This window comes from Pseudopodoces humilis, chromosome 1 (assembly GCF_049639895.1).
Source record: "Pseudopodoces humilis isolate 2021_Gansu_Grassland_sample_001 chromosome 1, ASM4963989v1, whole genome shotgun sequence".
NCBI classification, from domain to species: Eukaryota; Metazoa; Chordata; class Aves; order Passeriformes; family Paridae; genus Pseudopodoces; species Pseudopodoces humilis.
This window is the reverse complement of record NC_142200.1, coordinates 75,184,608-75,204,901: the sequence shown is the minus strand read 5'-3', so window position 1 is coordinate 75,204,901 and position 20,294 is coordinate 75,184,608. Positions and strand designations below refer to the sequence as shown.

At 36.7% G+C, this 20,294-nt stretch overlaps 1 protein-coding gene and 1 long non-coding RNA gene across 3 annotated transcripts in view; one reads left to right on the top strand and one right to left on the bottom strand.

Moving 5' to 3' along the window:
* LOC106628591 (uncharacterized) overlaps positions 1 to 5,290 on the bottom strand; it is a 31,374-nt gene extending 26,084 nt beyond the window's left edge. Inside the window, exons 1-3 of the long non-coding RNA XR_001332011.2 lie at positions 4,508 to 5,290; positions 4,371 to 4,415; positions 194 to 243 (exon numbers count right to left, since the gene is read on the bottom strand). This is a non-coding gene — a long non-coding RNA (uncharacterized LOC106628591). The remainder of the gene's footprint in view (positions 1 to 193; positions 244 to 4,370; positions 4,416 to 4,507) is intronic.
* Positions 1 to 20,294, top strand: part of RETREG1 (reticulophagy regulator 1) — a 63,773-nt gene that overhangs the window by 34,816 nt on the left and 8,663 nt on the right. Inside the window, exons 1-4 of one of the 2 annotated variants that reach the window (XM_005530883.3) lie at positions 5,443 to 5,626; positions 15,325 to 15,451; positions 17,291 to 17,375; positions 18,564 to 18,701. In XM_005530883.3, the coding sequence (XP_005530940.1) occupies positions 5,592 to 5,626; positions 15,325 to 15,451; positions 17,291 to 17,375; positions 18,564 to 18,701 (385 nt within the window). In that variant the 5' untranslated portion in view covers positions 5,443 to 5,591. Of the gene's footprint in view, positions 1 to 5,442; positions 5,627 to 15,324; positions 15,452 to 17,290; positions 17,376 to 18,563; positions 18,702 to 20,294 lie in introns of those variants that run through there. The other variant, XM_088053779.1, reaches the window with a different exon arrangement.

The following is a 20,294-nucleotide window of genomic DNA, read 5'->3' as shown; positions in this document are numbered from 1 at the left end:
GATGATTGCAGGACTGAAGTAATGGTGAAGTAATCTAAGCAAACTGTGAGCAGGCCAGCAACATCTTTTAGACATAGGTGCTCTCAATATGTGGGCTGAGTATCTTGCTGTATGGTCTGCTTTTCACATAGTTAATCTTTTTGTCAGTAGGAAAACAACTGCTGAGAAGAAACAGATTCAGAGTGCTACAAACCAAGAGACAGGAAGATGAGCAGGTTTCAGAATCTTGAGTAGCATGTATGCCTAGGAAAAAAAATGCATTTTAATGATTTTCATGTGATTTCACTGAATTACAGATCATGAGATGAACTAGTATCTTTGTAGAAATGTGGTATAATAAATCAAATCATTTAATGAAACAATATGTAAAAGGTTACTTGAAAATTTTGAAAAATGTATTCAGTTATCTTTAGAAATGGTTGAGATAATTCCTAAGAGGGTTTGTGTTTTTTGTTTAGTCTTTTTTTTTTTTTTTTGCCTCCAAAGGTTTGTTTCTTTTATAGCTGTTTAACAAGATTCCATGGCCAGAAAGTCACAGAGCAGTTGAGATTTTTCACCCTTAGTGGTAAGATCTACCTTCCTGTCTCCAGCTCCTCTCTGTTTGTCACACAAATCCAGCATGATCTGTCATATTTGTGAAGAACAAGATTTGCTATCTTCATGCGACTAAAATGTAATAATCGGCTTTTAAAAGTGCAGTTGAAGTGTCTCTTATTTCCTTTAACTCCTCTTTCTGCTTGTGTTTGAAACTTGGAAATACTGTCATGCGCCAGGGAACATTATTATGCGGGCTTTGTGAGAAACACTAAAACCTCATAATGACAATTCATTGTTGCTGATACAAATCAGGTTTTGGTATCTGTTGATAGTCAGTCTGCTTTCATACTCAATTTTTTATGACTCTCTAAAAATACATATTCATATGCTTTGTTCTGCCCAGTGAATATTTCTTGCATGTGGTATCTTGTGTAGCTTTTTGGATGTTGCACTACTCTTTTTTTTTTTTTGTCAAAACGGAATGCTGTTTGTTTGGGGTGTTTTTTCCTGAAAATGCAGCTTGTCATCTTAAAAATGTTTAACAATTAATTATTTCATCCAGGTACAAATAAGACTCCTGCATAACATGCAGAATTCTATGAAGAAAGAAAAATTTTCTTGAGCACTTTTTTCCTTTGCTTTTATTAGTCTTCAACTGTTGAAAGACTTTTTTTTTTATTTTTATTTTTTTTGCAATCCTAAACCTTCATACAACTAAATACCAGACTATGTTTTGTGTGTAATAAGTGTCTTCATCTTTTTTAGCACACTGCTTACTGCTTGTGGTTATGCCTAGTATAATACCCCAGCAAAGAACTGAGCGTGTTCAGCAGGTCCACTTTGAGGATTTTTCATTTACACTTGTATGAAAGGTTTGCTCTCTTTTAAAATCAGCCTCCTCTGTATGTCTAACAGTGTATGGAGAGACCTTGAAGTTAAGTAGATGTAATAAGTATTTGCAGTTTGAAGTCAGCTGTACATAGAAAGAATTGGTACAGGAACCTTTAGCAAATATTGGTTGAAAATACGGGAAAATTTGTCATGGCCTTCAAATTGCTGAAATATGTGCAGACCAGCACATCTTTTGGGGTATCTTCATACCTGATAGTAAAGAGCTGTTACTCAACAGCTCTCAAGGAGGTTTTCAGAAAGGTCTGGGAGAGGTCAGCTTAGTTGAAAACAGGATAGTGGAGAGAAGCAGAAGTAAGAATAATTTATTCTTGAAGTTATCCAAATAACATAAAGAAGATCAGGTACTCTGGAAAGCTCTGTGTAAAAATGTGGTAATGACAGCATGACGAACAACTTAGAAAAGAGGTCAAAATGTATAAATCATTGCATGCTCTCACTGGAAATAATTTTATTTCTGGTCTCTCCTGACTTAAATTGGTTATGGTAAACACAGGAAGAATTTGCAAAAGAATAGTGAGGATGTTTGAAGGCATGCAAGAGCTTACATGTATGAAATAGGTGAGCAAAATAGGGCTTTTAAAGCTGAATGAGCTGACCAAGAGGATGACATTGTAGATAGAATCTTCTTCCTCTTGATTACAGAACCAAGAGCTTCCATTTTCCTTTTAGAAGTAATAGCACAAGGAGACGAATTCACGCTAAGGTAGAAGGGGTTCTTTCTGTTGAAGAACCGACAGAGTCAAGGGGAGGGAAAATTTCAGAAAATTCTGCAAGAAGTGAGAGAGACATGGTGAAACTGGAACGTAGCAGCTCAGACAAAGAAGTTGCTCGGAGAAGCACGGATTATTCATGTGAGTTGAGGCCTCAAAAGTGGCAAGAAGGAACTTAGAAGGACAGAGAAGAGTGACTCAAGTCCAGTGCAATGCTTATCTGCAACTAAGCAAGGCAATAAGAATCTCCTTGAAAAATAACATGGGTAGGAAAAGACTTTCCTTCTTCATTCTGTCATTTTTAGTCGCTTTGAGTTTTCCATATTGGAAAAGTTTTAAACTGATTTTTAGCAATGATAAGAAATGGTTCTAAACAGCTTCATCTTTCAATTTTGCAGTCCTATCAAAAAAACCCCAAATTATAATGGTCTGCAAAAACAATAAGTCACTGTGAAAAGCTAAAGAGAATTAACTGTCATCTGACTGTTCCAGTATAAGACTTCTTGGAAACCACTTGAAGTGGCTACAGCAAAGAATATTGGGTGGGGTTTGGCTGTTTTTTTGTTCCCAAACAGTATGCAGTTAAGCTACAGATGCCCTTGCCACAGGATGTTATAGATGTTATCATAGGATGGAAATCCACTCAGAGCTAAAAAATAGACATCGCTACTGGCTAAATCTCCACAAGGTGGAGTCTGGAAGACTATCTATAGAAGGCAGCAATGGTTTTTTTTTCCTTGGCTGTTCCTTTTTGGATACTGCAGAAGATGCCAAAGCCCTTGGGCTTGATTCAGTACAGTATTTCTGTTTACCTGCTGCTGTTCCACCAAAGTGTTCTTGGAGAGGTCATTCCATCTCATGTGAAGTAATCTGGAATGTGATCTGCAGGAAACCTCCAGATGGGCCAATGCAAATTATAATTCCTTTGAGTACAGAAGAATTTAGATTAAAAAAATGAGATGATTTTTCTAGATAGTCTTCTTTGTGATACCAAGCAAAATACTTCAGTGTGATTGCAGTTCCACTAATTATGCACTCATGCTGTTTTCAAGTATGATTTTCAAAAGTGATGAGCAGTGATACCAGTAAAAACTAGTCTTTGAGTATTGAAGTGTTTTATAAATGTTCTAATTCCAAGCTAACAGGTCCTTGACATTTTAGATAGGTACTCATTTAGCAGACAGTTTTGAACCTAATCTTTTCAGGTCTTCCTTATGAATAAGTAAATAAGGTGATATTATACTCCTTGCCTCAGTGAGGGCTGGGAAGAGTTGTAAGGAATTGTAAAAGTAAACAGTTTTTCTGCTGTAGCAATAAGCTCTGTACAGAGTGTGACCAAGAAATGAACAGTCCAAAGCTGCACTTGAAGAGTTTGGAGTACATCAAGTTCCAAGGCTGAAATACAGGGATATACATGATACTGAAAGCTTTTCAGCTTCTGAGTGTGACCATCAAATGCATTAAAATGGAATATTTTGTAAAAAAGCATTTGACATAGGAAATGTGGTTGTGTAAGAGTATATTGCAGTGCATGGAAACTAAAGCAGCCCAATTTGCATAATGAGTTCAGTTTTGTTTGTTTCAGTTTCAGTTTTTCAGTTTCATTTTTGATGCTGCACTTAAATTCTGAATGATGCTCCTATGTGTTGGCAGATTTCAGTTATTTCTTTTGCTTCATTTCCTAATTAGAAGACATCACAACTTTGATCTGAAGGTGAAACTGTTACACAGAATCATTTTCATTAGTTAAGATTTTTGAATTTAGCAGCTCTGTTGTTTCAGGGTAAGCTTGAAGAAATTCAACTCATAATTATTTCATCTATTACTATCAGAAGAAAAAGAGGAAAGGAAAGGAAAGGAAAGATTACATTGGAATATACAGATATCAGTGGCCATGGAAAGTCTCAGTTGTAAGCAGGATATTTATTAATGCTTATTTATATATTGAATTGCATGGTTTTGTCAGAGGACTTTACTCCTGTTTTTTTAGATCTTACTAGTCCTTTTGAAGAAATTTATATGAAAAAAGAAGAAAGGGTAGAATTCTTCATAATTCTAAAAGTTAAGCAGTTTTCCAGAAATTATGTATTACTCACAATGCACCATATATAGCTTAGCAAATCAAAGATATAGGGCATACCTTTTTTCCAGCTTTGCTTATATTTTTTTTCATTTATTTTTAACATGTGACAGCCGCAGGACAATTCTTACCGTCTCATGAAGGACAGGCAGGTGTAAATCTTGCTGGGTTCCTTCCTAGAAAAAGAGATTTCTTATGTGAGGATCTCTGAATGTAATATGGATTTGAAAATATATATTTGAAAATATATTAAGAACAACAGGTCAACCTGTTCAATGAAGGAAGGAAGCTGCGTGAAGGAGCAGTGCTGAGCCACGTGCTGAATGACAGACATATGGAATCCTTGGAGTCTTGGACTGTGTGACAGAGCTCCACAGATAAGGTTGCGGGGGTGTTGAAAATTAATAGACACATAGCTGGTGTAGCTGATGTGGCAGAATCCTTGTCATGCATGCAGCAATAGGAGGAAAAGCCATAAGAGGAAATCCATATTCAATTCGCCTTCATGGAAGCAATCAAAGTATTTTGGCAGATAGCCTCCTCCTGCCATCATACTTTAGTTTTTGAGGATTCTTTCAGCACAGTGTTCTGGTGTTCCTATCTAAGATTAGTTGTGGCAGATGAGCTTGGAATCAGAATTTAAAAGCAATGCAATTAATCATTATGGAAAACTTGTCTTCCTGTTTCTTATTTAAAAGAATTACTAAGTTCTTTTTGATTTTTTTAATCTGTGAATTTAGACATTGGAGAATAATTTGGCTTCTTCTGTCAGCTTTTGACTGATGCTTCGCAGGGAGGAAAAAAGGATATTTTAATAGTTTGTAGTTTATATTTTTTTTTCTAGTTAATAGTTTATACTTTTAACAGTAATCTCTTTGCTATCATATTTTTAAGTCTTTAACTTTTATTAGAATGATTTAGCTTCACATCATTTTGGTTGCTGCTTACACCTGAGAAAAATGGGAGATATTGAAGAAGATTTTCAGTAGAAACAGAAAAATAAAAGTAGTAAGTGGGTGGTGATTCTGCCTCACATGACCAGAAGGAAAACAAACTTTGGCTGTTGACTCTGCTTGCTACTAAACACCCTGTCATAGTGTGTGAGGTGAGTCACGACTTGTTTATTTATAGCCACGGCCAATCAAAGCCCACCGCTCTGAACTTCATTCAAGACCAGCAGCACTTAGGATGTCTTGTAAACATCTGCTCTCTGAGCAAGGAGCATTCTTCCTGGCAGTGAGCAGCACAGGTGCCTGGCTGGTGGCTCCTAAAACATAAAACAGACTAGAAGATCATTGCCTGGATTATCTAGATTGGTAGAGAGAGACAGAGAATTCTCTTTTACATCTGAAATGCCAGACAGTGAGGATCTGGGACAAGATGACAGGTACTGTACCTTGCTTGTGCTGGCCCTCCCGTGCAGTGCAGCAATGGCTGAGGCTTCATGGAATTAATCTGTGTGTGCTCCTGAGTGCTCAGCCTGAGATCAGTTTTCTCTGCATTGTAACCAATCTTCTGCTTCTTGAGGGTTCTGCCTCTAATGCTAACCTTCTCAGGAGGGAAGTGTGAGTCTTAATGTCTGATAGAGGGTAAATGAAACGGCTCTGAGGTACTTCTTAAACTGAAGCTGAAGGAAAGAAAATACTGTGTGGTTTCTACCTGGTCACTTTTTCTTTCAAAGCCTCAATATGTCATACATGGAAATAGTTTAGTTGGAGCCATGCTACTGACAGAACACTAACTCATTTCTTTGAGACATGGGCACTGTGTCCCTTTGAGGTGTACCTGTCTTTCTGTAGTTTGGCTTTTATTTGAATTAGCTGATAAAACCAACAGTCAGGACAAAAAAAAGGAATTGGATACAAAACTTGGTAACAATTTTAAAAATACTGTTTTCTCAAATACGATCCAGCACATTCCTCTGAAATAAATGCCTTAATTAAATTTAGCCAAATAGTTTTTAAAATAGGTATTTGAAAAGTAGATGTTATTGATGTTTGGCTATGACAGAGTTTATAATCTAGATTTCTTAAAGTCCACATGGTTTTTCCATAGTCTTGATGCTAATCAAAATGTTGGCTCTAAAACGGTGTAAATGAAATATTTGATGTTGTAAAAAGAGTATTTGTCATGTATATAGAAATAGGTGCTTTTTTTAGAAGTTAGTGAACACAATGCCAAAATACAGAGGCAAGTCTAAAAAATTAAGCAACTACAGGGATCATAACTGGGCATTTCATTATGGCTTTGGGTTTGATTTATTCTAGTTAAATTTAAATCTGAACATTTATGTGGATGTTTGTCAGCATGTTGTGAGATGAAATACAGGAGATAGTTCTGGTTGTCTGTTATAGAGCAGCACATTCAAGCACAGCCCCCTAACTGGATGAGTGTGGGTGAATGGATCCCCAGGAGCAATTGGGTCTCTGCAGGGGTGGGGTCACCTACACATTTCCGTTTGCAGGGATATCTGGGTTGTGCCCTATATATATATGACATAGATTACAATTAATTGTAGTTGCAGGTAGCATTTTTTCTTAAGGAAATGTTGACTCATTACTGATAACCACCAAAGCGTTAATTGCTATTCTTTAAAAAGTGTTTGCTGAGGTCTCCTCTTTGTTCAATTGTTTATTTTTCAATAAAGAAAAATGGAAATATGTGACCCCTTAAAAAAAGTTTTCAGCTTTGTAATAGTACCTAATTTATTTTGTTCACAATTCTTTCTCTATAAAGGCTTGCAGCAAGCTTTGACAACTGAACAGAAGGCCTAAGACTCTAAGACCTCTTTTTCTGTTGAAGTTGGGAGTTTTAGTTTTGGAAGAAAAAAGATGAGCTTTTCTAAAGCAGTAACCTGGAAAAACATAACAGAGCCTGCTGTGCCCATTTCTCATTTTTGACGCTACCATTAAATTAACTGACCCTGATGCTCATCCCTCATCCTTTTGTGTCTTTGCTATTGAGCAAAAAGGTTTGAGAAAGTAGTTTAATCAAAAGGTTCCAATTTTTTTTTTCTGAAATTAGTTTGCGGTTTTGTCTTGTTCATAACAAATAGGCTATAACTGGAGAACATTGCTAAAGAAGTGCTAATGAGGTTTGGTGGAGGTCAGAATATTTTGGTCCAAGTTAAACAAGAAGAAATAGGAGGAGTTATGGGACCTGCACAGGAGCAATTAATCTTAGAATTGCAATGGAAGAAATTGTAATGTAAATGAACAGATAAGGGTGTAATTTTTAGAGCACACTGAATCAAAACTTCAGCTTGTATGCATTCAAAAAAAGGAGAGCAGTAGTATTTTTTTGGAAGGTGCAGAATGAGCTTTGATCCCTGACTGGTTTCAGTGCACTGCTCTCCTTGTAGGCCCTTCTCGGATACAAATACTTTTTACATCCTCTCTCCTCTCAAGTTCATGTCCTACTTCAGAAAATATGTAATATTGTGTCACAAGTGTGTTTCATGAACATTGTTACATCATAGTTAAATATGTGGCATTGGTCAATACTCTATTAGTCATACTGAGAATGAAAATGAAAAATAAGCAAAGGAACAGATACAAAAATACTTCTTAGTAAGGCTAGCCAAAAAGCAAAGACTTGTGAAGAGCAGGAACCCACTCATATCTTCTGTTTTGGCACATGATCATGGGTAGTAATAGACAAAGAACAATGAGGAAATGCATGGCCACAGGTAGAGAATTGGAAACAATTTAGCATAAGGAGATATTTTCCCTCAGTAGTTCTTTATCATCAGGTCCACTACAGTTTTGGTGAAAGACAGTATAATTTTATTTTTTTTTTTTTTTTGAAAACTGACTATTTGTGAGGAATCTAATGATAGTCAAAAATGTATAAAAGACACTGAACTCACACACTGTGAATATCGGCTCTGAAGTGGTGGAAACACATGGCTTAAGGAACTCTCCAGTAATGCATCAGAGTAGTAAGTTATAACATACATGTACAAAATACATTAAAACCAATGAAAAAGAGTCAAAATTAAGTTGTGCACAGAAAAAGTTACAGTCATCTTGTTAGGTAACACAGAAAGTAATTTAAAAAGAAATAATCTTTGGCACTTGAAAATACAGTTTTCCTTCTTTTTTTGTTTTTTTCTGTGCAGCTGTTCTGCACTTCAGGGAATACTGAGCTCATCTTTCCTAGCAGTTTGGCTTTGAAAGGCCTTAAGCTAGGGATATCTCAGCTGAAGAATGTGGAGTCTGTGAAGGAAGAAAATAAATTGATTTTGTTAAAAATCGCTAAAAGAGTTGTCTTTGCAAGAGAAAAATAATTCAAAATAATTGCTTCTAACAGCTGGGCAGATCTGTTTAAAGTTCTGCAAATGGAACTTTATGGTCTTGTTGCTTACTTTTCTGAACAAAAATATCTCTTTTGTGTTTGTAACAGTTATAAATGGGAACCTGATCTGAAAGATGCCAGCCCTTCGATCATCTTGGTAAAATGACAGCAGCACACAGTAAATAGCATTATAGTCTTTGCTAAACAGAAGGCAAATCAGTTAAAGTATGTACATGGCACTGAAACACTCCGTTTTCATGCAAAGACACGTTTAAAAACATCTTAATGACTAGGTCATGAATTTGGACTAATGGCACTTGACTGTCAGATCACGCTTTGACCTCAAAGTGCATTAGTAGCTGGTGTTCTTCTCAGGAGAGCTGAGTGGGAGTGGGACAGGTCAGAGGAAGGGTTTCCTGTGAGAGCTGGCCTACCGATCTGCTCACTAGAGTCTGCCGAGAGGAGCTCAACAATGAAATGCCCCAATTTAGCTGGAGTATATTTTGTTTGTCTTAGCAGGACATTCAGCAAAAAGTGACAGCATTTAATACTGTCTGCTGTATTGAGGAACTTGTATGCTGGAATCACCTTCAAAAAAAGCTGGAATTAACCAGTTCATGTTTGGTCAGCTGAAAAAATAAAATGGAGTTCCTTATTCAGGCTTCATAAGATGACTGATGTATTATACCTGAATAGAAGAGATGAAACCTACCCTCCAAAATAAAATCCTGTTAGTAAAGGGTCTTTTTTTTCATTTAAACAGTCTGTTGGGCAAGATGAATTCACCTATCTCTTTGTGGAATGCTTCAGTGTATTTTTATAAGAATAAGCTTGCTTTCATTTTCAGAAAATTTTGTTCTCAACTAGTAATATAAGCAAAACAACTACCTTAATTTATTGGATTGATATTGTTTAGCAGGACACCAGTGGTAAAATGTTCCCATGTCAGTTGCAGAGAAGAAAATATAATTATGGCTTTAGTTTAACACTCTGTGTAAGGAGTATATAGAGTCAGGGATGAAAGGTTGCTTATCTTCTCACATGGCCCCACCAGTCTGCAGTCTATTGAGAAAGGCACATCCAGCCTCATCAAATGTTGATGGTTTAAACATATTTCTTGTACAGTAATATTACTAAAAAATCATCTTGGTCAGGAAATAAAAGGGGAAAAGCTGTGAAATAAGATATTTTTCAGGTTTTTATTCCACACCTTCCCTTGAAAAAAATCCAAAACAGGAACAGCAAATTGGACTGATCCACTGTTAATAAAAAAAAAGTACAAAATTGAAATCTCAGAGATAGAAGAGGCTGGGAAGAAAACACTGTAAGAGTTTGAGAAACAATGTTACACAGTATTAACACAATTAATTTAGTTCTTATAAACAGTGTATTTGAACTACTGGATGTATGATAATTAAAAGAGATTTTTGGGTTGGGAAATGTTAGCTACTCTTTAAGGCTGATAACTACATTCTCCAGCTTCAATTTAAAAACAAGATCTGTCTCTGTACCTTAGAGATTCCAAGGGTGCCAAAGTCTCAACATTGAAGGGATAGTCAAATGTGATCAGTTAAAGGATGTTAGCCACAATACCACATGTTAATGAGCCTAAATCTGTGCAGCACCTGTGGATTAGCAATGCGAAATAGGGTGCATATGGATATCTACAAGCTGAAGAGATTTCTGTTAGAAAAACTTTGTACAATTTGGAGCAAAAAGGTTGTAGATGAAAATTCTCCCTGAAGTCTTACGAATGGAGTGTATTTGTAGATGCTTCCTGGTTTTGCTTTTTCTTTTGTGGAAGTCTTTGATGCAAGGACAATTTCACATGGTATCCCAGTGATTCATTTAAATGGTAGGTCTTGTTGACTTGGTCATGGCCACATGACACAAATACAATTATTTTAGTATACTTAACAATTGCATAGGATCCAAAAGTGGCACAGGATAGAGCCCAGTTCTACATAGTCACCTTTAAAATTAGCCACATGGGTCATTAGGATGCTGTGCTGTTAGCTTAGTGGTGCTGGTCATTCTGTCTTTCCACATAGTGCACATAACATTCACAAATGTGTTACATTGTGTGTCTGTAAGGCTAATCAATATCACATTGTGTTCCACCACAGTTCAATAGTAGCTTTTAGAGGTTTTGCCACTGGTACTTTAATATACTTAACTGTAAAATTTCCTTTTAACACTATTTTGTATTTTGGAAAGAGAAAGGGGTGTTTATTTTCATTTTCAGTCTATGTCCTCCTGAAATTTCTATGTTAAAAAAAAAATAAATTACACAAACCTTTTTAGTCTAAATACTATTTTAAATCCCTTATCTCTGTACCTTAATAATTTAGAAGAAAAATTTCAAAACCTACTTTTTTTGTATAGGTCTTCAGGTATAAAATGTTTGCTTCAGAGAAAAACTGTATCGTTATATACATTATATTATATATTAAACTGTATCCCTTCTGCACTGTGATGACTTCTTTCTTACAGCAGAAACCTGTGAAAGCTCTGAAAAGGTAGACTTGCTTGATTGGGATTTGCTAATAGTTTACATGCTGGATTTAATTTGATTAAGTTTCATGATGAACTTCTGGTTGCCTGGTTTGTCCTTTGATATCCAGATCCCTTACAGTTGCACCATTCTGTAAGTTCTATATATTACCTTTTTAAAAACTACCAAGTAGCCATATTACCTGTATTTTGATTTACATATCTTTGGGAATGTAACTTTCAGTTCTTCCACCTTGAACTACTACGTTCTAAGTTACCCTGAAAATTACATAGTGCACAGGCTTCAAATGTGTGTGGTTACAGTTGGGAAATCAAGAGGGTTTAGAAGCTCTATAATTACTAACTCTAGGTTTATGTGGGTGCAGTCCTTCCGATCCACCACATCATGATGTTCTCTTGTCGCTGCTGCAGTTCTGAGTACCGTATCTGCATGAAGATACATGGGAAACTGTGTACGTATAATTAAAAAAAATCCAGCACATCACGAAGAGATCTTTAAACCAGTAACATGAGATCTGCTGACCTTTCTGAGAGAAATGTGATGGGGCTTTGCTTGAACAGATGTCTAGCTACGAAATGGGAGCATGACACCATCAGTCATTTTTAGCAAATGTAATGCCACTGACTCTTCTGGCTAGGGTTTGTGACTGTGATCAGTGGAAGCGTCTGGGTGGTAGAATGTTTTGGGTAGGTTTTTTTTACATGTACTAGGCAACAGTTTATATATTTGCTCAGTTACAGAAATGATGCAATAGGCAGGCAGAAGGATGTGAGTAATTTATTTTTTCTGAACAATCTTAACCTTATTTACGGTAGTTTTAGAATGGAAGTGTACCATTGTGTATCAAACTAAGGATAAGTGATGGGAGCATAAAATGTTATACTTTCTAAATGATCCACAAAAGCCTTTAAAAATATTCAGTTGGCTGCTTATCCCCAAAGGAGCACCCAGAGAGCAGTCCCCAAAGCTCTTTTGGCAGGAAGGATAGGGTTCACATTTAAGTAACGTATTAAGGTACTGTGAGTACCTTAATTAACTTCACTAATATTATGCTGAAATAGATTTATATTCTTGGTTGACTTATGTCATAGTCAGGCACTCCACATTCATCATCTACATCACTTCATGTGACTTCTTTTTCCCTTTTTATCTTTAAATGTGGCCACTGCAAAACTAATTTCTCTGGAGTATGCATCATTGTGTGCCTGTTTCCTTTTGATCTAATGCAGGCTTAATAGTTACTTCTGTTTTTACAGGGCCATAGGATAACCTCTCTGTGTACCTACATTTTATGTTGTACATAAAATGTACATATGGTACATACACAAAAGGTACATATGATGTACCTCCTTTCTTTCTCACTCCCTCTTCACCGGGATCTGTTGCTTCCCCTTTGTTCTAACCCTCTGGACTGTGGGTAACACTGCGATTTAAGTCAGCTCAGGGTAAAAAGACAGAAAACATAGACATCACCAAGGCTGGTAGTTGTTGGGAGGTGTGAACAAGAAGAGGCAGCATGTGCATCTGGGTGTCACACTGAAGATCAGCAAGCTGACTTTCTTACACCTCTAATTGCCTAGGATCAGAATAAGGTTTCAAAATAGTGACTGGTGTTCCTTGTAAAATAGAAAATTGTAGCTGCTGTAGAACTGTCAAAGGTGTCTTACCATTTCTTGTGGCCTAGAAGCAACCGCCAAGTACTCCTTTGTGGAGCTCAGTAGGGGGTTTCCAAAGTTTTGAAGCAGATTTCACCTGTACCATCCACTCCTTTTGCTTGTCTTCTTGTCCATGCACCACATGTAGACCACAAGGCCAAAGCATATAGCAATGCATTTTATCTGCACTGCAGCTCATGCTTTCAACAACTTGGCTAAAGAAAGCATCACTTTGACCAAGCAAGGCAACTGCAGGGAATTTTCTGTGTAAATGTGCACTTTTTCTTCATAATTTGCAATTTTTTAAAATTTTTACTAGTTAAAATTGTGCTTTTGTTATAGCTTCTTGTCTTTAATCTATATTGTCTTTATATTAGTTGTTAACATAGCTGAAAATAGTTTGCATTTATATTGTACTTTATGCTTTCATCTTTCCCCCCTCTGTTTTTGCTATTAGCTTAAAATTGTTGAAGTGAGTATCTACAGTTCTCCTAGGTACTTCAAAGCTCTACTTTGATAGCAGGCATCAGGCCTGTTCATTTTTGCTTTGTGCTTCCACAAAGTTCTACTTTGATTGTCAACAATTTTAAATAAAGAGTAGGAGTAAAAGTCTGTAAAAGGATTTTTTTATTCAGAGCACTGTCATAATAGTAGTTTTCAGTACTGGAATAAATGGGCAGCTCTTAAAAGACTTATTATTAATGCTGAAGAATGGTTTACAGGAGCTGGAAGCAGTGTCTCTGTAGGGGGAGTAGCCTATCAATAAAAATTGCAGTTCCCGGAGGCCAAAGCCCTTGTACAATACTTTTCTGAAAGTATTATCAGAGATAATGGAAATTGAAATCTCTACTGTGCGTGGGAGGCAAACAGAAGGCTCTGTGTAACATTGCTCATCCCTCCAGCTGGGTTCCTGCAGTGATCTCTATGAGTTACGGTTTTATTTGCATCCTCTGTCACGGGCAAATATCTGCATTCAGTGTCTCGCATAGCTGGGAATTGGCAAAAGTCACCTCGTCCAAGACACAGGGTTCTTATCCTGTGCATTTCAGGTGCGCTGCTTTAAATAGTTCATTGGTTTTTTTCCTCAAAGGGGAGGAAAAAACCCTCACCCTGACTATTAACGTTTATTAACGTAGGAGGAAATCACACCACTGCAACACCATGTATACAATAACACCATATATACTATAATACAGTCAGGAGTAGGGCACCAGTTTTGGGGTTTGGGCTTTAATGTGCCTTACCCTGTGGCTGGAACCGCCGTTCCATGCAGGTCGCAGTGCTCCAGGCAGTGTGGCTGTGTCCTGGCTGTGTCCCTGCGTCCCTCCCGTCCCTGGCTGGTCCCCACCACCTTGTGGCAAACAAGGACAGCTGGGAGGCAAGGAAGGGTCTCTGCAGAGCATTTTTGACCGAAATTGTGCCTTTTTACAAAAACGAGGCTGCAGAGACCGTGTGTGGCTGATAGGAGTTAGGAGTTTGATCTGACCATCTGTGTGTCCCCTTATGCATGTACATGCTCCGATGCATGTACAGTATTTTTTTCATAATGTAGATTTTTATTTATCTTGTAATTCAATCTACCTGTGACCAAATGTTTACTATTAATGCAGAGATGGATTACACATGTAATGGGTTATGTATCTCAGAGTTGCTCATGGCTGGCTTGCATTCACTCTGATCAAAGCTGTGCATACTCAGCAATGCACTATGCGAAAAATAACTCAATAAAGCTGGTGTAGAATTTACTTCAGATTCTCAGTGTTTGCATGGTGGTTCGTCCATTCTTTGTACCAGTTTGACTTGACGTTGACTGGCCTGTTTATGTCTTTATTATTATTTGTTGTTTCATAAAACAGCTTTGTTGTAGATGCTTTGTTTACTCCACAAAGGTATATAATGTGACCATTTAAGCTCAATATTGGATAAAGTTATCAGCCCCAAATGTGATAGACACATATGCTATCCCATGGTTTTTTGAAAATTCTTTGGTACAGGTTTTTTTAGGGGGATTGTTAGTTTATGAAAAGTACTGAACAGTCATAGGATAAGCTTTAGAAACAGTCCTTTCAATATAATAGAAAAACCAAAATTCAGTAGGAAAATTAATGTAAACAGCAAGACTTCAAGAGCAATTTCTTTTTTTCTAGGTTGACTAGCAATTTCATCATCATAGCTTGCAGAACAAGATAAAAAAGAAAAAAAAAAGCACAAGAATTATATGCATAAAATGAAATGCATTAATATGTGTGGCCATCTTGTGGCAGTGAAAAGTACTGTGGTATTTTTTTTTAAAAAAAAATAATATTAATAAACAAGTTTGGGGGCAGTTGCTTGATTTAGATGACAACTGTGCCTTAAACTCAATGTCTTCATATGACCAGAACGAATAAGCAGTCATTTTTGTATGTACTGAAAGCTGCTACTACTGAAAAGATTATTTTTTAGTTAAAACAATCAAATTAGCTCAATATAAAATACGAAGAAAGAAGCACAGGTGTCTCTAACATAGCAGCAGCCATTGGATTGCCAGAGGTTAAGACTTTACGAGATGTTTTCAACCAGTTTCAACTTCCATATGAGCTGTATACAAAGTCAGATATTTTTGTTTGTTTTACTCAGCTGGAAAGTCACCGATTCCAGTCAAGACTACAGACTCAGAATAAATCAGTGCATTTCAGAAACACTGATGAATTTATTTGTATTTCTTCAAGAAATGTCCCACTTTAAGGAACAAAACCCTGGCAAGGTAAGCACTCCCCAGTAAGATTATCAATTCTATATGATTTAATAAAAAGGTGAGATAGATTTAGAAAAAAACCAAGTGAACAAGTGGAAAAAAAAAGAAAAAGAAAATGTACATTCTGACACATTCAGTCATGAGTTTCTGATAACTTTTTTTTTTGCTGTAGAGTATGGGTAGGTAGTCAGTGTGCTATTCACAGTGAGCTTTTATAGCAATACAGTCCTTCCCCATACAGCTGTTGGAACTTCACCAGTTATTCCATGGACTTTTTAAAGGAAATTTAAAACACCACAATTTAATAAAAACTTGAAAAAGCAAAGAAGTAAATGGGCATGTTCCTAAACACAAAAATGTGGTGTTTTTTCTCAAATAACTGTAGTTTTCAGGAATAGCTGCATGAAGAGAACTCCTCTTAGTTTACTGCAGCAATTTTTCTTCTATATGCTAATAGTTGGTGATTTTCCCTTTTTCTACTGGAAAGACTGAGCTAGAGAACCCAGTTCATGAAGAGGCAAGCAAGAGTAAGGCATTTTTTCCTCCGAGTTCAAAGAATATAATTATTTAGTTCTAGTCAAAAGTGAAGCAGGTTTTTTTTTTCCAAAGAGAAATATAAATAATGTAAACATATATTATGATAATAATATATTACATTTTTATATTTGTATTGCCAAAAGCAAGTTAAAAGAAGACTATAAGGCTTTTTCTCCTCTTTTAATCTCCCTTAATTTTGCCAGAAAGTCTTCCCTGAAAACAGGCCATTCAGAATTAGCAAATAGAAAGTATGTAGTACCACACTCAAATATTATCAGTTTAGACTGAACACACAGGTGAGCAACTGGATGAAAAAATGAAAATTATAGAAGAATTAAAATTATGTAGAAAAAATTAATAAATTATATAAAGAACAGTTGTCTGTTTGGACAATAAAGTTATAATAAAATAAGTAAGTTTATAGTGAAGTAAGCAAATGTGGTATCAGTAATGCGGTAACATGACAGTAGCTGTTTGTTAAGAGATATCTAATACTAGTTTAGAAAAGAAAATTTTGATAGCATGTTTTCCCTTCTTTTCCCTGACCTCATTCTCTAAGCCATTTCATTATTTTACTGCTATAATTAGAAGCACATTAGGCAGTAATGCTGTGTGCAGAATTTCTTTGAATTAACCATTTTATTGCAATTCAGTCCAAAAGCAGATAGATCCTTTCTGCAAATTTTCAACAGATCAGTTGAGCACTGTGCAGTTGTGAAAGGTGCACTGCTATATTTCAGTCACCACAAAGGTGAAATCTCAAATTTTATATTGAAAATTCGGCTCAGTCTTGTCATTAACAGGGATGCTAGAGCAGCCAACAAACATGAAGAGATTGCTTACTAGCGTATCAGAGAAAACAGTTCCACAAAGTAGCACAACAGGGGAGAGAGCTGTAGCTGGAGGAAGGATGTTTTGCTTTTGTAAGCATGCAGCAAGCGTGCATTGTAATATTGCAATTAGAGAGTTGGGTTTTTTCCTGCGTATAAACTGTCCAGTCTTTTTGCACGCAATGAGGGAATAATTTCTAATAATTTTAGCAATAGACATGAGCTCATTAAAGCTTTACAGTAAGTGAATGAAAAATAGCATGTTTGTATGGTAGAAGAGGGGGTGCATCCTAATTATCCAAAATGGACTGTTTGATGCTTATTTACACCAAAAGTGTTAAAAGTATTTCCCAGTTTTAAAAAACAAACTTCAATTTTGCACTGCATTCTGGATTTCATTAGCATGCAACATCTTTCTTTTGCAAAATGATCTAATCATTTAAGTGAAAGTGTTAATGGTGAATTTTAATGTTTTTGTCAGTTTTGCCTTCTAGTCTGCAGCATATGTACATTTTTCACTGTCTTGGGAAGTTACATTCCTGGAGTTGTCCTCTCCTATGTCTTGTGTAAGTATGGTCTCTTTCCCAGTCATGATTTGTGTATGTGTGTACTGTTCATTATTTGGTCTCTCTGTAGGGACTATTTATGTTTTTATTTATTTACCCATTTATACACTCCTGGAAGTTTGCAGAAGATGCCAATCTCTGTGGTGCAGTTGTGGATGCCATCCACAAGGACTTTAACATGCTCAAGAAGTGGGCCCATGAGAACCTCATGAGGTTTAACTAGACCAAGTGCAAGGTGCTGCTCCTGGTATCAACCCAGGCTGGGGGATGAACAGGTAGAGGGCAGCCCTGCCCAGAAGGACTTGGGGTGCTGGGGAATGAGAGGCTGGACATGACCCAGCCATGTGCACTCACAGCCCAGAAACCAAACATGTTCTGGGCTGCATCCAAAGCAGGGTGGGCAGCACGGTGAGGGAGGGGATTCTGCCCCTCTGCTCTGCTCAGCTCTGCTCTGCTCTGCTCTGCTCTGCTCTGGTGAGACCCCACCTGGAGTGCCAGGTGGTCCCCAGCACAGGAATGACATGGTCCTGTTGAGTCCAAAGGAGGGACATGTAGATTTTCAGAGGGCCCTAGAACCTCTCCTATGAAGACAGGCTGAATAAGTTGGAGATGTTCGGCCTGGAGAAGAGAACACTGGGGAGAGGTCTTTCCTAAAGAGGGCTTATAAGAAAGCTGGGAGCAAACATTTGAGCAGTGCCTGTTGAAATATCACAAGAGGTAATGGTTTTAAACTGAAGGAGGGTCAATTTAGGTTAGATATAAAGAAAAAATTTTTTACAATTTTTTGTCATATGAAAGTCAGCTTGCAAGCTTTTTCAGTGTGTTGATTCTGCCACAATGTTGCATAGTCATGTTTGTCAAGTTGAGATATCAAAATCAGGCTGAGTCAAGGTAATGATAAATGTTATAATGACCATAAATCATGTCTTACTGATAGTAAAAAATATGTCAATCGATATGAATATAATGGTATTTTCTGTGATGAGTAGGAATGGCTCCTGAAAACTGAATTTTACCTTAAAAGTGTCTGACATGGGCATTTCACAACGCATTTTTATGTAAAACTAACTATATTATATAAAATTAGTAGTTATCTTATGCAAAGGCATTGTTTAAGCTTTATTGAGTAACTTCTTGTACAACAGTATTTCAATACAATTTTTTCTCTGTCTTCATTTTTTATCACAGTATTGTGTGCCTTTTTATGTCCTTTCCTTAAGTGCAATGAGTTTGGACAAAAACTGTGCAGCAAAATAAAGGCAGTTCTGATGAAACTAGATTTTGGAATAGTGGAATATATCAACCAGAAGAAAAAAGAGAGATCTGGTGAGTAGTTAATTACAGTCCCATATATTATTTTATTTCTGTATGCAGAGCATTTTTTTCACCTTGCAGAAAGTTTGGTTTGTCCTGAGAAGCTGTAGGAGCTTTCTTTGCATTTTTTGCTTTGAACCTGGCTACTGTTATTAGCTTTATAAGAAGTGACAGTGTATGTCAAATGTCTGGGTATGATAATAAAGAAATTATTACTTCATGGAAAGAAACAAGGCAAACTCTTTGTATGTGATTAGATGTACTGCTTATAAGTTTTCAGAAAAAAACTACCTGATGTAAGCTTGCAATGCTTATCTCTCTTTAGATAAGGCAAACTTGCCCAGCAGAAAGACCTGCTCAAAAGTCTCAAAATAAGTACGTAAAAGAATTTTCAGTAAGAGACCAAACTCTGTTCCTATATCTAAATGTGCCTTGGTTTCACTTCCTCCAGCAAAAAGAATTTCTTTTCTTCTCCAAATACTCCAAAAGCATATAAGAATTGCCACAGGATAGCAGCTGCAAATTAATCCAAGTTGCAGCGTGGAAAGGGGAGAAATCAATTTAAAACAAAATCTCACCTATCTCACCTAAAATCTTTCTAATAATGGAAACTTTTAGATTTTAAGCAATAAAGCTATTTCAAGGAAAATCTGTATATGAACAGTGTTTATTCTTTGTGCTTCTTCCAGTTTTGGTAATTAAATCTTTGCAGTGTAGTCACACTTCTTGCAGGTAGCCTACCCTTTTTAATTAGTGCTACATCAGTAGACTTAATATCTGCTTTAAAACATGCATTTCTTGTAACCTGTATACAATTCATTATACAATGTGCTGTTCCTAGACCCAAGGAGAACCACCATGTGTCTTTCCCCCTTCTCTTACATATAATGTGATAGTAATTGGAAATAAGGAATAAAGCATTGGAAATTTTCTTCCATGCATTATTCTGCTCGTTCAGTTTTAAATGAAACTGGCAGAGAAAAAGATCAGACTGTAATTTAATAAACTTCATAAGCCAGCCCCGGGAAAAAGGTTGAGGTTAGATGCGTTCTTTCCTGCATCTCATCCTCCAATTTAATTTAACCCAGACAAGTTCCCTACCTCGCTTTGCCTCTTGGGTTCCCCACATGGGCTCGTAAACCTTGTGTTGGCACAAGAGAGGAAAGAGAAAGTTGCAGGAAGAAGCAACCAAGAACACTATGACTGTGCTTTTCATTTTATATTGGTTTAAAAGATTCTCAGACAGAGAAGGCAAAATTTGTATCTCTGCTTATCTGTAAAAAGCAACATTCTACCAGACTTCAGAGGATGCTTTGTATGCATATTTGCACGTGACTATGAATGCTGGGTAGCTGTATGTTAGTAGAAGAAGGGGTTTGAGAATGAAGATTGCATGCAATTATCAAGAAACACAGCCTGTTCTAACACATTACACCTGTGCATTTTACCAGCAGTTTAGTCTAAAAGAGAGATATGTATTGCCAGGGCAGATGAGCAACAGAGACTCCTGAAGGAATTACAATGCAGGTAAATAGACCTACTGGAATGTATTCAGAATAACATTCTTGCTCCCACTTCGGTTACTGCATTTTGATAAGCAGGCAG